Source organism: Myotis brandtii, unplaced genomic scaffold, assembly GCF_000412655.1.
Source record: "Myotis brandtii unplaced genomic scaffold, ASM41265v1 scaffold19, whole genome shotgun sequence".
Classification (NCBI taxonomy): Eukaryota; Metazoa; Chordata; class Mammalia; order Chiroptera; family Vespertilionidae; genus Myotis; species Myotis brandtii.
The window spans coordinates 1,221,009-1,238,608 of record NW_005357075.1 but is presented as its reverse complement, the minus strand read 5'-3'; the positions used below and the strand labels follow the sequence as shown (position 1 = coordinate 1,238,608).

Genomic DNA, 17,600 nt, shown 5'->3' with positions numbered 1-17,600 from the left:
TCAGAAAATAAGCTAGAGAGACCCTAGGAGGCCTGGCGACGGGACAGTCGGGAAACATCAGGAATTAGCTTCCGCTGGAGAGGGATGGATAGACGCCAGCTGTCCCAGTGCACTTGTCCCCTTCACACAACCAGGGAAGTAGGTAAGCGATGAGAGGGGACCAGTGGAGAGTGCTTATTTTCTCAAACTTGTTTTCTTTGTTTGGGTCCACAGGCCTTTGGTTTCGACCCTCTGAAGGATGATTACGTCTCCAAGTCTGCAGTGGTGTTTGGGGGTTTCTATCTTTTCTTTTTCACAGAGAAGATCTTGAAAATGCTCCTTAAGCAGAAAAATGAGGTGAGGCCCAGTTGTTGGTAAAAGAGGTGCTCCCGGGGCAAGCAGCTGTCTCTGGAATGCTGTGTGTCACGGTGGTGGGTCCTCGACACCCCTGCAGTGGCCTGGGGTGGGGAGGGGGGAGCAGAGCCCACAAGTTTCATGAGTGGACACCCCTTTCGCCTCATGAGGATAATAGCAGGTGGCACGGGCAGACCAGAAACCAGGTCTGGCCTGTGTGCCTTTGACTAGGCTGTAGTTTATTCCCTTGGCTTTATTCTAAATGATTTCCTTCACATACCTTTATACCTTTAGGAGACGAAGGAGGGGCTGGAAATGGACATGCACTGTGTATGAAGTATGACCGCAAAGAAATAAGGCTGATTATTATAGTATAGATCCAGAAAGATACCTTTAGTGCCTGCTATGTAGTTATTCCCCAGATAGTTGCTGAATTGAATAAAATTAGCCGTTGCAAAGGGGAAGCTCTAAATATTTTGAGCAGCGCTGCTTCTCTGGAATGAGTGTGGGCCCTGCGGTCACTGCTTTGGTATCTGTCCTGTGCCAGGCCCTTGACATTCACCTTGGTTCCGCTCTCTAACAGGCTGGGTTTCTGTGGGTGTTGCCTGCTTGGGATTTTTCTGATGGTGGGAATGGGGTCTTCCCAGTGCTCGGAGCTTTGACTCAGAACAGGTTCCAGGAAGCTTTATGGTCTTGGTGAGTGTCGCCCTCACCACTCCTTGTGGCCCCTCCAGCATCATCACGGACATAGCCATTATGCCTCCGAGACGCTTCCTTCTAAGAAGGACCAGGAGGAGGGGGTGACGGAAAAGCTGCAGAATGGGGACCTGGACCACATGATTCCTCAGCACTGCAGCAGCGAGCTGGACGGCAAGGTGCCCGTGATGGACGAGAAGGTCATTGTGGGCTCGCTCTCTGTCCAGGTCAGTGGGTCATCTGCTGCTGGGTGGGGGCCTTTACGGGTTAATGGCCTTGGTGACTCAGGCCTACCTTGAAGGTCCACCGTCCGCCCCTGACCTGGGGGCCGTGGGGCCCTGCTTTCTTGCAGGACCTGCAAGCTTCCCAGAGTGCCTGCTACTGGCTGAAAGGCATTCGCTACTCTGATATTGGCACTCTGGCCTGGATGATCACCCTGAGCGATGGCCTCCACAATTTCATCGACGGCCTGGCCATTGGAGCCTCCTTCACTGTGTCTGTTTTCCAAGGCATCAGCACCTCAGTGGCCATTCTCTGTGAGGAGTTCCCGCACGAGCTAGGTGAGTGCATACGGCCCCAACCCGATTCCACTTGGCCGCCTCGTGCTTGGCACGAGCACCCTTCTTATGGCCGACTCCTCCCCAACCTCAGAACACTTGTTATAATTGATTAATACATTCAATGCGAGGTGAAATCTAACCACTAATTCTTAACAGTTGAATTAATAGTTGCTGTGGCCTAGTTTCCTCACCTATACATTGGGGTAGGTAACCGTTCCTGCCTCATAGATTTATCATGAAGGTAACGGAAAGTAGTGAAAGGGACTTTCTGCATGCCATACGCTATTCTAAGTGCTTGGCATGTGTTATTTGTTATATCCTGTTAATCTCCCAAAGACTGAGATGCCCGTTAGAAGTCTGGTGGTTGGAAGAAGGTAGATGAGCTGGGTGTTTTGTGGAGGCCCTTTGTTTTATCAGAGGGAGTTGTAAAAAGTCTGGACTTTGGAGGCTCAGAGACTCAAGGTCAAGTCCTGGTTTTGCCATTAATTAGCTTGTGACTGTGGGAAAATTACTCAACTTCCCTCAGTCTCAATTTTGTTTCCTAAAAATACCATTCATTGTGGTTCTGAATAGGGAAGCTCCTCTGTTTCACCATCAATCAGGAGAGAAATGAGGCTGTTGCTAGTTGGTTGTCTGTTTTGCGTTATTTTCAGCCTCTTGTCCGGGGCATATATGGCCAGCTTTGCAAACAGAGATAATTCCAGGACACGAAGGTGAAGGTGCCTCCGTCTTGTCACCGTAATCTCATGTCTGGGGCTGTCTTGATTTCCGCGCAGACTTGATCCATACTTTAAGCAGTCTGTCTTCATCGCGCTCTCGGTCCCACCTCCTAGACCAGTGATGGTGAACCTATGACACGTGTGTCAGAGGTGACACGCGAACTCATTTTTTTGGTTGATTTTTCTTTGTTAAATGGCATTTAAATATATAAAATAAATATCAAAAATATATATCTTTGTTTTACTATGGTTGCAAATATCAAAAAATTTCTATATGTGACACGGCACCAGAGTTAAGTTAGGGTTTTTCAAAATGCTGACACGCCGAGCTCAAAAGATTCACTATCACTGTCCTAGAGTGACTGCCGCACTCACCTCTGTCCTCCCCCCCAGGAGACTTTGTCATCCTGCTCAATGCTGGCATGAGCCTCCAGCAAGCACTCTTCTTCAACTTCCTTTCCGCCTGCTGCTGTTACGTGGGTATGGCCTTTGGCATCCTGGCCGGCAGCCACTTCTCTGCCACCTGGATCTTCGCGCTGGCTGGAGGAATGTTCTTGTATATTTCTCTGGCTGATATGGTAAGTCCTGCATAGTTTATGCCATGAGAAAATCACAAATGCTGGATTGGGTTATTGAAGTCATTGGATGGGAAGACAGCCAAGGAGACATTAGTTAGGAGTTTTTTATGACAGCTTTATATAAGGAAGAATTACTCTCCCCACACACAGTTCACCTACTTCAGGTATACAATTCAGTGCTTTTTAAAGGGACATTAGATTTCAAAGAACGAAAAGCTTGTTTCCATTAGCATATGTCCTTAAAGAAAATGATTACTGCTTTAATTGGTTTGGCTCAGTAGATAGAACGTCGGCCTGCAGACTGAGGGTCTTGGATTCGATTCTGGTCAAGGGCATGTACCTTGGTTGTAGGCTCGATCCCCAGTGCGGGGCTTGCAGAAGCAGCTGATTGGTGTTTCTCTCTCATCGATGTTTCTAACTATCACGCTCCCTTCCTCTCTGTAAAAAATCAATAAAAATATATTTAATTTTTAAAAAAAGAAAATGATTACTAAACTCAGCTCCAGGGTCCTTCCTTGAAAATGGGAGTATGATAGGATAGATATGGATAGGTCAATGGAAAGCATTATCAGCAGTGTCTGGATGTATACATTGTACCGTTCCCGCTAACATCTGGTGTGACAATTTAAGTAGTTTTGAGTTTGCTAGTGAAATACCTGATTTGTCACATGTTTTGTATAACTAACCTTGCTTGTGGGCGTGTCATTTTCTTTGACATATTTGCCTGAATTGTTTTCTGTCACCTTTGAAAATAAATTTTGTTGTTGTTAATCCTCACCCCAGGATATTTCTCCATGGATTTAAGACAGAATAGAAGGAGGGAGAGAGGGGGAGAGAGAGAGAGAAACATCAATTGGTTGTCTCCTGCACATGCCTTGACAGATGTTATATGTTATAACAAATAACATATGCCAGGTATATGCCCTTGATGAGGAATTGAACCCATGACCCTTCAATGCGAGGGCCTGTGCTCTAACCATTGAGTCACACTGGCCAGGACTGAAAATAATATTTTTGAGAGATGATGAGAGTAGACTACCAAGATCCAGCCTCGCCGTGGAAACATTTTATTTTATTTTTTAAATATATTTTACTGATTTTTTACAGAGAGGAAGGGAGAGGGATAGAGAGTTAGAAACATCGATGAGAGAGAAACATCGATCAGCCGCCTCCTGCACATCTCCTACTGGGGATATGCCCGCAACCAAGGTACATGCACTTGACCGGAATCGAACCTGGGACCTTTCAGTCCACAGGCCGACGCTCTACCCACTGAGCCAAACCGGTTTCGGCGATGGAAACATTTTAGATTCTCCTTTCTTATGGGGAGCCCTCCCCGCGGTGAGGGTTTTTTGCAGCACTTGAATTGGAAGGTGTCCTGTTGCCTGCCTTGCTGGCCAGCAGCTAGAGGCCTTGAGTCATAGCTCCGATCTCTGGCCCCTTGCATAGTCGCTCAGTTTCCCTAAGAAGTGACAGTAACATTTTGAAAGCAAAAGATATCTTTGCAACTGTTTTTAAGGATCACAATAAAAAGTTTATTTTTATCAAAGCAGTTATTTTTAGCCAGCACCTAAGCACATCCAGGATGACATGCATATGTCGTACTTTGTTTTACCTCAGTAGTTGTAAAGTATGGTTGACCCTTGAAAAACAAGGATTTGAACTGTGCAGGTCCATTCGTACATAGATTTTATTTTATTTTTTTAGTAAAAACCTGTAGTACTATCAGTCTGTGGTTGGGAATCCATGGATGTGGAGGGCCTACTATATGCTTTGTTCTAAGCCATTTTATATAGTGGCCTTGAGTGTCCACAGATCTTGGTATCTGTGGTGTGGTGAGGGGTCCTGGAACCAATCCCCTGTGATACTGAGGGAGAGCTAAATTTTGTGGGAGTCAAGTTACACGTGGATTTTCAAATGCACGAGGTTCAGCACCTGTTACCCCATTTTCAAGGGTCTGCTATAGTGTAATGGCCTTGGGGAAAGGCTATTACATTCAAGTTCTACAGGCTATTGCTGTTAATTTTCTTTGTAAACGAATATTGTGTGTGTGTGTGTGTGTGTGTGTGTGTTTTTATATCTTAACTAGAAGCCCGGTGCATGAAATTTGTGCACAGTGCTGTCCCTAGGCCTGGCTAGCAATCAAAGTGTGAACGTCTGGTGTGAAAGGGCAGATCCCAGCTGACCTCTGGGCCCTGCGTGCCTCCCCTCCGCCTGAGTCATCAGGCCCCCGCCCCGCTCCCTCAGCACCTGGGAGCCAGGCAGCAGCCCTGTCCCCTGCTGCTGCCGCTGGTCACTGTCTGGGGGGCGATTGATCTGGGCCAGGCCCCCGCTCACACCCGCTTTGGCCTGGTGCCGTCCACGCACCTGCTCCACCATCCCACTGTGGTCTGGCTCTCGTTGGGGCCCATCAGGGCCTGCAGTGCCTCCACTGCCACCCGCTGCCAGCACCACATCACTGACGCCTGTCATGTTCCGTGCTGCCCCCTGGTGGTCAGCACATGTCATTAGCGAGTGGTCGTCCTCCCGGTTGAACTCCTGGTTGAGGGGACAATTTGCATATTAGGCTTTTATTATATAGGACTAGAGGCCTGGTGCACAAAAATTTGTGCACTGGTGGGGAAGGGGTGTCCCTCAGCCCGACCTGTGCCCTCTCACAGTCTGGGACCCCTCGGGAGATAACCACCTGCTGGCTTAGGCCCGCTCCCTGTGTGGCAGATGGCAGGCCCGGATCCCGCGCTGGGTTGCAGATGGCAGGCCCAGATGGTGGCAGGGCGGGCGGCAGATTGCGCTGTCCCGTCCCGCCTGCAGTATGCAAATTTAACAGCCATCTTTGTTGGGTTAATTTGCACACTCTTCTGATTGGCTGATGGGTGTAGCGAAGGTACGGTCAATTAGCATCTTTGTCTTTTATTAGTGTAGATTATATATTATATAATTTTCACCCCATACTAATAATAGCTACTATAATAGTCATGTTACATACTAATTGTTACTATATTAACAATATTAATAGAGTAAGTATGATAACAGTTATTAGATATAATATTGATATTGCAATGAATTCTCTTGGATGTACAAAGTTAGGAACGGGACTGCAGCTCTCTTGTTTTTTTCTCCTTTCTCAGTTCCCTGAGATGAATGAAGTCGCCCTGGAGGATGAGAGGAAGGGCAGCATATTAGTCCCCTTTGTCATCCAGAACCTGGGTCTCTTGACTGGCTTTTCCATCATGCTGCTCCTCACCATGTATTCAGGACAGATCCAGATCGGCTAGGGCCCTGCAGGAACCTGAGGAACTGACGGTTGGCCCCTTAGCCCTCGGACGCGGCATCCATGAGGCGCCTCAGGAGAGGCAGTTCTTTTAGAAACTGTGACACGGACTGTATTTCTCCACGGAAATGTCAGTTGTTTTTAAAATGCTTTGTGCTAGTAATACGCTGCCTGGTAACAGTCTCCCGGTAGCACCTCTCTCCTTTCTTCTCCCTCCTTCTCAGAGTGACTCTGGAACCTGAATGCAGCTTAGCAGACAAGCCTCATTTTTTCCTCCGGTTACCCTGGCCCCTTTCTCTCTGAACCAGTGCTGAGAGATTTGGGGTCCTTTGCCCCAATGCAAAAATAGAGGCAGCAGTTATAACCTGGTTAGAAATATCAGGAAGTGAATCTATGGTTTAGGGCCTATGAATCTGTGTATCCTGGACCTCAAAATGACCCATTTTTTAGTGAATATAGTCCTATTTTTTTACAGAAAGGGTGCAGGAGACAGGAGTTCCTGATTTTCAATCAGTTCAGTTGCCTCTTCTCTCAGAGAGAACAGAACGTTGGGACAGGAGTAGGGCGGGAGGGAGGCGAGGTCATCCTGAGAGGGAAGGAGAACCCATGGTGCGTGTCCTGTCGGACAGTTGCTTGTGCCCACTGGAATGCTGATTCTGTGGCTGCACCTGGTGTTTCCTGGCCGTCTGCAGAGCTAACATGTGGGTTCAGGTACCTGGCCTCCCCTTCTTTCAGAGTAACACTAATAAGAACAGAGGGCGGAGAAGGAAGGCCTGCAACAAATCCACTGGTTTTGCTGTGATTTCCACCTCCTCTTCCCCACTCCCATCATAGCTGCCTGCCTAGAAGCACATTCTGAGCACATTCGATGCTGGTGTTAGAGGGGAGACTGCACCGATTTCCCTCCCCTGGCCCACATGTCTTATGGAATGAGGGTGCAGCTTCGATCAGGGTACCAGAAGAGGAATCCGTGCAGACACCGTTTAGGATTTGCTAATTTTATGAATAAGAGTACGAATCATACAACTGTGAGATGCGAGGTCCAGAACTTCGGTTGGGCTCTGCAGGTGTGTGCAGAACAGAGGGCCCGCTGAGTACGCTGTGAACGGGTTTTAACAGGCACTGTCCTCACCCCAAACAAGAAAGGGCGAATCCTGTATTGATACCAATTGCTCTAGCTCTCTTCAGAAATGGATTGACAGACTTGTCTGTGAGCCTTGGCACCGTGGAGCCCTCTTCTCAGAACGCTGGCTTCAAGGGGAGCTAATCCAGGTTCACTAGGTGAAGTGATTTATTATTATCATATTGATAATGTGAGATTCTTTAGCCACTTTGGGGAGCCAGTCTCTCCAGAAGCCTTTCTTAGTGGTGCCCACAGTTGCAGCCCAGGGGTTGTGTTCGCAAACTGATTCGTGTGCATGACTGACAACTGCTGGTTCGTTGCCAGCACCTGTGAGTTTTTCTCTACTACCCAGAAAAACTTTCCACTGAACAGGAATTAAAAGCAGCCTCTATCTTGTTTTGTTTTGTTTTTTTCTTCTTTGTAAACATCCCTCAAACCAGGAATATTCTTGAAAAGAACATGAGCAGGAAAACTGCTGGTGATACTTTAGAAGTTTTTCCTCCTTCTCTGGCCTGTTGACTTGAGAATGGGCTAAAGAAGAAGGAAAACAGTTACCAAGATTCTAGGTTAAATATCAGGTCTGTCTCCTGATAGGATTATGGTCCAGTTTTACCAAAGAACCAATTCCTTGAATGTTGGAATCTAACTTTATGTTAACATTGTTATTGTTACTGATTCTTTGTCTTTTCTGTTGTTGTTTTTTTTTTTTCTCAGATTGCTTTCAGGAGCTAGCAGAAAATAGCACTCAAACTTTAAGACTTTAAAAGATTTTGCTTTCCTTAATTCACATTGATGTATTAAATTTACAATTTTAGCATTCCCTATAGATCATTCCTTACGAATACCATTCTTCTTGGAGTAAATTAGTTAGGGTTAATGGGTTCCTAGTTTTAGAAGAGCTCAAACATATAGTGTTTAACAAATTTTTTTTTTTAACAATTGAAGTAGTAAGGTGCTTACCCTTTCTGTGCACATGTGTATTAAGAACCTTCCTTTCATAGACAGCTGCCTCAAAGGGAAATTCTCTTTAAACTGTAACTAGTCCAGAGGCCAGTCCTGGTTGGAGCTTAGAAAGGGAGAAAACACTCAAATCGTGCAACTGATTGTATGTTGCTATTGGCAACAGACCTGCCTCATGAGTTGAAAACGTGGCGACTTCTTTTGAGCTTTTGTTGAATTTGCTGTTTTGAAAGCATTTGTATATATTAGAAGTCTGAGGGGTAGTGAATTTTGAGGACTTTTGCCCCCCTGGCATTCACATCATCTACTTCTATACCCGGATGGACCAGCTCCTATTAACAATAGCAAGGAAACTGTCTCATGCAGGAGCAGTGAACTGGGACCAGGGGTCCTGCCGCTTCTCACCTTCGCCCTGCCAGGCAGGTTGCCTTCCTTCTTTGCCTCCAAAGGCCTTTTGTGTCTAGTGTCAACTTGGGGCTTTCCTTCATTGGTCCTTCACCCTGGATTTTAAAAAAGGCTTCTCTGTTTGGGTATCATATGACCTGTTTTTAGTAAGTCTTCTTCCAAACACATGGTAGTATGCTGGAAATCTGCTTAAAAACAAAAAGTCTGATTTTTCCAAGAGAGATTAGGTTTTTATTGTTTCTATTTCCTTTTATAGTTCTGCAGTTCCATCACAGTATTTTTAAAAATAACTCAGGAGTTATGACAATAAATTAGAAAAAGAAAATAACTTAAGTTATGGATTTTAAATGTTTTGTTTGTAAGATTCTATAAATAAAGCTATATTCTATAATTGTTGAATCCCTACGTGTGATTTTTTTTTTTGCAATAATGTGGGTGCAATGAAGGCTGTTAAACACAAGGTGGCGATGGTGTCTCACTTCAAAGCTTTGTTTTATTGGTCCAGCTTACATTTGGAGAAGGGATTTTAGAAGGAATCTTAAATATAACATGCTCATTTTATTTTGTCTTATTATTTTTTAAAATATATTTATTGATTTTAGAGAGGAAGGGAGAAGGAAAGAGAGATAGAAACATCAATGATGAGAGAGAATCATTGATCGGCTGCCTCCTGCACGCCCCCTACTGGGGATGGAGCCCGCAACCCAGGCATGTACCCTTGGCCGGAATCGAACCTGGAACCCTTTAGTCTGCAGGCTGACGCTCTATCCACTGAGCCAAGCCAGCTAGGGCCATGCTCATTTTAAATGATTAATTTATCGCCCTAACCGGTTTGTCTCAGCAGATAGAGCGTTGGCCTGTGGACTCAAGGGTCCCAGGTTCGATTCCGGTCAAGGGCATGTACCTTGGTTGCGGGCATATCCCCAGTAGGGGGCGTGCAGGAGGCAGCTGATCGATGATTCTCTCTCATCGATGTTTCTAACTCTCTATCCCTCTCCCCTCCTCTCTGTAAAAAAATCAATAAAATATATATTTTTTTAAATATTAAAAAAAATAAATGATTAATTTATCTTTTATGGGCCTGTGACATCACTGATGTTGCATGATAGAACTGTGGTGTTTCCTAAAGAGCTTTCCATTTCACTTTTCTCTTGTTATAAATCCATGATTTAAAACTTGAGTAGTAATTTGGTTCATGTAAACCACATTTCCTTTATATCTTACAGGGATAAGTCCTGTCATAACACTTAAGTTATAAACCTTTTCTTATTTATCTTTAGTCACAGGACCAGGAATTTGTTTAACACTAAAAATGAGCAGTAAGATAAAAGAATTGATGCGATCTTAATGCTATGGTAGAGGTTCCCCAATGCTTATTGGTGCCGAGTCCCTTCACTTTTTAAAAAATATTTTTATTGATTTTTCACTGAGAGAGGAAGGGAGAAAGAGAGAAACATCGACGTGAGAGCAGAACACAGATTAGCTGCCTCCTGCATGCCCCCTACCAGGGATCGAACCCAAGACCCTGGCATATACCCTGACCAGCAACCTTTTGATGCATGGGATGATGCCCAACCAACAGACCCACACTGGCCAGGGGAGTCCTTCCACTTTTCAAAACTTGAGTAATAGATTAAGTGGTTCACATTGGTCTTTCACTGGTAAATTGCACTACTAGCTACTATAGTAGACTACAATCTGCTGTTTAAAATGACATTCACTCTGTACTTTGGCTTGTGCCACCTGTAGAGAACCTTCCGAGGCTAAGTCCACCTAATACTGGACTTACACACCAAGTTCCTTCTGGGTGAAGCTGTATCTGGTTTCTTGCTGTGATTTCAGCACCTGCCACGCAGAATGAATGAAAAGACCAAGTGAAGGGCCTGTAAGTTCTGTGTTTGCGAGCATGGGCTCCTTTCCCACTGGCAGCAGTCTCTGTTGTGTTTTCCTGTCCCTGGTGTTGGTTCTGCCTGTGCCTTGTTACCTGGTCCTACTTCACTTAGCAACGGGTTTGAGAGGTGATTGTGGAACAGAGCTAAGCAAAGTGAAAAGGTCATTAAGAAGGTTAAGACGTTGATCGTAGCCATGGCCTTATAATACTCGTTACCCAGCTAAGCCATTTAGGACCTTTGGGTGGAAGGTGAATACCCATTGTGTTGCTTCTGCATGCTCTTTACTATTCAGTGATGTTAGATCTGATTTGAGCAGAATCCATTTCAAGAAATAATAAAGAGCCCAGCCAGTGTGCCTCAGTGGTTGAGCGGTGGGTGGCCCATGAACCTGGAGGTCATGGTTGGATTCCGGTCAGGGCACATGCCCCAGTTGTGGGCTCAATCCCTAGTAGGGGGCGTGCAGGAGGCAGCTGCTGGATGTTTCTATCTCTATCCCTCTCCCTTCCTCTCTCTAAAATCAATAAAATATATTTTTAAAAGAAGTAATAAAGACACCAAATGTGGATACAGGGCTTTTGATTTGTGGGAAAACAAATGATCATCTATCTTAAAAAATTTTTGTACTCTCAGTGATCTAGTATGAAATACCTAGACTTCTGAAGAAGGTTAAGTCCAAATCCCAGCAGAAGTAAATCCCTTTCATCCTAGAATAAAATGAATTACCTTCCATTTAAAGTAGAAAAAAAAATGGTGATTGGAAAAGATCCATAGGTTCTTATCAGCCCTTAGCTAAATGTTTAGAGCTGCTAGCCAAAAGCCATTCTTCTTTCCAATATCACAACCCCTACTTGCCAGATGTCTATTCAGGGTTTATTTTAAATGAAGGAAGGGAGTTGGCAGACTACCCTTCCTGTATTACAGCAATCTTTGACCCTGGTAGTGGGCGGGATTCTGAGATGCTAGCGTCAATTATAGTTTAGGAATAACTCAAAGTGTTCTCACTCTGGCAATAATAAGCCAAGAAGTAGTTCTTCCACTAGGCTCTGGACTCCCTCCTCCCCTCTTGTCTGTGGTTTGATTATAGATCTTTGGAACATGGAGGCTGCCTAAGAATAAACTTAGGCAATAATCCGTATAGTTTTCTTTATAAATACACGTAATAGAAAGCCATCAGGAAATTCCTAGTGGAGGCACCTGACAAATCTTTTGATGAAGTAATTCTAAATGTGAAATGCACTCTTAAAATACATATTATCCTGCATTTGGTTCTTTTTTTGTGTGAACACATTTACTTAACCTGGGAGGTGGGGTATTCCAGTCTGTATGTATACGGAGTGGCAGGGAGACAACCAGTGGGGCTTTTGCCCTGGAGTAAGAGGCTGTCCTGGCTCCAGGCTTGGGTGTGGGGAGCAGACTGAGGGGACAGGAGCTGTGTAATGGGGAGCTCTGTACACATCCTCGGGACCACAGTCCAGGACCACCCAGTCACTAAAGCAAAAATAAAATAAGTTGCAACCCTGGTTTTGGGAGATGCTGAAGAGGAAGGCACCGGTGCACCAATGTCCACAGCCCACATTTAGTGATGCCAGGTCTGGCTCACCTCCTGGCCACACCCTCTTGTCCAATCACCCTAGATCTGTCCCTCTATGAGCAAGGCAGGGCCCCTGTGCAGCTACTGGAGATAGCATAGGTCTTAAAGAAGTTCCCAGCATTGGCGACCATCATGTGGCCATCTGAGGTCAGTGCCAGGCCCTATGGCTCTGCAGATGTGTTGATATAGGACAGGAAGGAGCCAGAGCTCCTGGATACCTAGATGTGGCTGTTGCCCAGGTAAGCTACAGGATGTTCCCACTAGAGGCCACAACTGCCCATTGCCCTCGCCATGGAAACCAGACTTGAAGAGGAACTACTGGCACTGTACATCTCCAATGAGTGATTATGAAAACCCATCACTATAATCTCATTCTCGTCATTCACAACCACAAAATGAGGTCCAGCCATCAGTGGCCCCAAATCCCCCAAGATGGCCAGCCAGCCTGTCATTGGGCTGGAAGGTGAAGACACGTTGACTTGTCAACCACAATATGTCCATCCAGGTCTAGGTTCACTCCTTTGGGGCCCAGGAGGCTTTCCGCTCTAATCTTGGTCTTGAACTTGCCCTCAGGGGAAAGGATGCTGACCCAGAGGTATTGTCTGCCACAATGATGTCTCCACTGGTGTCCCCTGCCACACCTGTGAGCGCTGAAGCTGCCCAGGTGAGTGCCCTCGGACCCCGAAGTGGAACTTGAATTGGCCCTCATTGGATAAAACTGGATACATTGGTTGTTGCTGTCTACTATCACTATGCGGCTGCTGCTAGCTGAAGGCCCACCTGGGAATTGGTGAATTCATCCATCTTCCTTCCACAACTGCCAAGGTCTTCAAGGTTATCCTGTTTGCCGCCTACACTGTAGTTGGAGCTGGGCCTACATATTGCCACCTGGTGCAGTAGAGAGTGTACACAGGGTAGTAAGACTCTGACTGCCCACAAGCATGCTGCTTAGCTATTTTTAAATGCATTAAAATTTAAGAATGACACCCAAGTCCATTAGATGAAATTTTTTTTTTTTTTTTACAAAACGTGTTAACCTTGTGGATTTTAAGGGGAAGGAAAGCAACTAATTCAGTAAAGGAGACCTTTTCCCCTTAAGATAAAGGATTAGGTCTTTAATTATAGATGCTAGTAAGGAAGGGAAAAGTCTCTTTGATCTGTATCCTCACAGAATGGCATACTCTCTATAACTTCTTGAGGTTAATAAAACAAGCTCATTTGAGGCCAGTGTTTGGTTGTATTCTATCGACATGGCCTCAAAAATAAATATCTCATGCTACCAAATTCACACACTTTAAACATTTTGTAGTAGTTTTCAAAATAAAGTTCTCCCCACCCCCTTCTTTTGAAAATCACATGAGCAGAAGAGAAATTAAGTCTAGATTTTTCTTTTCTGGAAAAACTGATTTTAAAAAATTAAATTGCTTTTTCAGTTTAGATGGTTCAATTATGTATCCTAACTAAAAGGGTAGATAAAATCTAAACAGTAGAGATCTCAACATTGTTTTCATTCAGATTTAGGGTGTGCTATATTTATTTGTGCAAATCTATTTTCCTAGTTATACTCTACTTAGCCTCATAGAAAACTATTTTGCATTCCTTGGTTTATACATTAAAATTTTGCATGCACTGGCCGGTGTGGCTCAGTTGGTTGAGTATCATCCCATGCACAGCAAGGTCGCTGGTTTGATTCCTGGTTGCAGACTCTATCCCAGTGGGGAGTGTGCAGGAGGCAGCCAATCAATGTTTCTCATGATGTCTGTCTGTCTCTCTCTCTTTCACACATATACATATACCCTCTCTCCCTCTCTCTTCCTCTCTCTCTAAAAAAAAAAATCAATAAAAAGTATTTAAAAATGTTTTTGCTTGAAAACTGCCTGGATTTAGCTGATTTTTCCCCCCATTGGAAATGTTAAGGCAGTCTTAATAAGCAAGTTTAAATAAGGAAATTCTTAGAAAAGTTTAAGTTTGGTACCTTTGAAAGTAAGTAAGAATGAATGCAGCCCTCGTTGGTGTGGCTTAGTGGTAGAGCATTGGCCCTTGCACCAAAGGATCGTGGGTTCACATGCCAGTCAAAGGCAAATACCTGAGTTACAGATTGAACCCACACCCAGGTTGGGGCACGTGTAAGAGGCACCTGATCGATGTGCCCTTCTCACATCGATGTTTCTCTCTCTCCCGCTTCCTCCCACTCTCTAATAATCAATGGAAAAATTATCCTTGGGCAAGGATTAACAAAAAAAAAGAAATGAAAGAATGCAAACTTACTAGCCCAGGGTTGTAGGTGAAAAAGCACGGGATCTTGAGTCCAAAAGAATGCATTTGTGGCAATTCCACCATTGACTGGCTGTGTGAAGTCTGATAATATGTTTAACCTCTCTGCACCTCAGTGTCCTTATTTATGAGGTAGAAATAATCACTTCTATACTACCTATCTCTATAAGTGTAATAAGAATTACATGTATAAGTGCTTTATAAAGTAAAATTCTATATCAGTGGTAATATTTTTGTTTGGATTCCTTTGAGAATCTGGAAAATATATGCTTTCCCACACATTTCTCAGACACACCCCAAAGCACTTCTAAATATTCTCAAAACCTTAATTTCATTTACAGCTGTGAGCAGGATGGGGAGGAAATGATTTGAAACCTTTGCACCATAGGTTAAGAACCTCTGGTGCAGACAAGAGTATGATGATATTCATTCAATAAATTGAGTTTCAACTTCGTGACAGGTACAGCACAACGCTGGTGAATCAGACAAAGGTTCGCCCCTTAAGGAGTGAGGATAGACACAAAGAAAAAGGTGCTACAGATACATTACTTAGGGTAATGGGGTAGAGAGTGGTGGGAGTGCTGTAGGATAGGGAAGGCTTCTCTCGGGAGAAGGCGTTTGAGCTGAGCTATAAGTAATGAGGGAGCTTTGGGAAGATCTAGGAGAAGAATGTTCCAAGCAAAAGTGACAGCAAGTGCAAGAGGTCTGGGGCAGAAATAAGCTTGGTCTGTGTGAGGCCAGTGTATATAAATTACAGTATACAGGGTGTAGACCAGGCACTGTACCTGAGCCGTACCGGGCATAGGGTAAGAGATCTGAGCTGAGGTCAAAGAAATAGACAGGCGTCTTGAGACATTTGAGGGTTTGCAGCTGAGGAATGACAAATCAGAAAGCTCTGTTGGATGGAAAATGGACTGTAGGGGGAGTCAGTTGACAGGATATGATATGTGAGGAAAAGAACCTTCTCCCACTTCCCCCACTACATTTTTGGCCCAAGTAACTTGATGAATGCTAGTGCCTTTACCTGTGGCATCTTGCCTGGGGAATGCTGGAATGAGAGAGCTATTAAATTCTCTTCTCCTAGACTGTACTGTATTATGGAGCCAGGAACGACTGCCACCATTTTCTCCTGCTTTGTAATAATATGGACAAAAGTAATAGGGAGTGGTGGCAGCTTTGGGGCTCCCCAATCTTTGTCACAGTTCTTATAACAGTGGGTTTTCCCAGGAAGTTCAAGGAAGGGATAGCACACCGTTAAGAAGTTTATGCACTATCCCCTAAATGGCCTGAATATCAACCTATAGATATATATATTTATCAGTCAGCAGAACTTTTATTAGCATATTTTTCCTTACAAGTGTCTAAAGAGAGTATTAATTTGATATCAGGCTATTATTGGTAGAATGTTGCTTTGGGCCATGTTTTTCCAATTACAAATATATATATTTTAAATATGGATTTGTTCTTTTTTTTTTTTAGACCTTAAGACTGTCGGGGGTACAGTGAGGTTCCCAGATCCTAAAAATTGGGGATGTATGCTTCATGTAGCTATCTAAATATCCTTAAACAGCATATTTCTCTTGGCCCCTTCCATGCCCATCCTTAACTCTCCATACCCAATATATCCTATCATTCCATTTCATCATACAAGCCACTGGAATAGTGAATTAAGATGGTGAGTCAGGTGAGACCTTTCAATTGACACCTTTGTCTTCTGTAAAGAATGGTGTTGACCTGGCTACAACCACCGCCCTCTCCCTTCTCTCCACTAAAGTCAATTATTTTGAAAAGGAAAAAAAAAAAAAAGACTACAGGAGATGGGGTCCATGCCAAGGTAATTTAATCAAAATTAAAGGCACTCATGGGAACATATGAGTAAAATATAATATATTGTATGATGTCCATACAATATGTGTTACTAATAAAAACATTTTATGTAGTGCTTTTCATATAAAATTAGATTATATACTATAAAATATCTTTTGTTCTGTGTAGCTACTTTAGAAATGCTCATTTTACTCTAGTTTAAAAAATATTCTACAGTTCTTTTGCCTGCATTTGAAACAGAAGTTTAGCATTTAATGGCTTCGTAAAAATAGAAACTGAAGCCTAGTAGAAACTAGGATTCCCTGTGCTTTTGTTAAATTAAAAGCATTCATAATTATTTCTCAGAAGAGCTGGTCATTAATTAAGGTTTCTGAAGTGCTTAGGGAGTTTCATAAGGAAATATATGAAGTCTCACAAGCCCTATTAGATGTTAGATTTGAAGAAATTAATAGAAATGCCAATTAAACGTGAATCTAGGTGATTTCAAATATTTGGTCCATTCTGACCATTGCAGGAAGTAAAAGGAAAGAGAATCAGGCTCACCAATTTGATGAACACACTGGTTGCAATGTTTTTTAAACCTTTTTGTTTGTAGCTATCCTGTTTATGTTCTTCCAGATGAATTTTAGCATCTATTATGCTGCTTATTTTTCATCTTTAGAGACCTGCTGTTTGATGAAGGTGTGGAGATCTGGTTGCTTCTTAAACGAAGAACTTCCTCAGGATAGCGAAATAATTCTCTTGGTTGGAAACCTGAAGTCAAGAAAAGAGAACCAAATTCTATTCAGTTCCTCAAGTGCCCCTGCCTTGCTAGTGGGGTCAGGAAGGGCCTTGGGTCAAAACTCCAAGGCATAACTCAGGGTCTGGTTCCAGGGTATACCTCCCCGGTACGGAAGTCTATAGTAATGCAGACTTGGGCTTAACCCCTATAGTCTTGGAGCTGTCCTGAAGAATGTCCTGCTACGATGGCAATGTCCTATTTTACCATGTCGCCAGCCACAGGTAATTATTGAGCACGTGGCTAGTGCACTTAAGGTACCGAATATTTACATTTTCATGCAATTTAAAGGCTCATAGCATTTATGACGTCTTACTGGCCACCTATAATTTGGTTTGCCTATAATTTGCATATACACCCTTGGATCTCAGTTTCAATGTTCCATTATTACTGCTAAAATCAAAACACATCTGACTTTGCCAGGCACTATACCCGGGGAGGGAGGACAGTCCAAGACAGACAGTGTCTACCCCTAGGCTTACAGTTTAAGGAAAGAAAGGGTCCGTTTTAACCTAGCGAGGAGCCGGATAAGGCTCTCGGGAGAGACTGGCCCCTCGGGTTGCTCAGTGAACAAGAGCGGGGCCGGCAGACAC

The 17,600-nt window shown here is 43.9% G+C and overlaps 1 protein-coding gene across 4 annotated transcripts in view; it reads left to right on the top strand.

The window, feature by feature from the left end:
- The window catches only part of SLC39A14 (solute carrier family 39 (zinc transporter), member 14), a 49,423-nt gene extending 40,382 nt beyond the window's left edge, over nt 1-9,041 (top strand). For 2 of the 4 annotated variants that reach the window (XM_005864597.2, XM_014538308.1), the window contains 5 exons: nt 214-336; nt 1,068-1,256; nt 1,382-1,589; nt 2,702-2,886; nt 6,015-9,041. In XM_005864597.2, the coding sequence (XP_005864659.1) occupies nt 214-336; nt 1,068-1,256; nt 1,382-1,589; nt 2,702-2,886; nt 6,015-6,161 (852 nt within the window). In that variant the 3' untranslated portion in view covers nt 6,162-9,041. The remainder of the gene's footprint in view (nt 1-213; nt 337-1,067; nt 1,257-1,381; nt 1,590-2,701; nt 2,887-6,014) is intronic. The other 2 variants (XM_005864598.2, XM_005864599.2) reach the window with 1 other exon arrangement.
- Nucleotides 9,042-17,600: the final 8,559 nt, after the last annotated feature.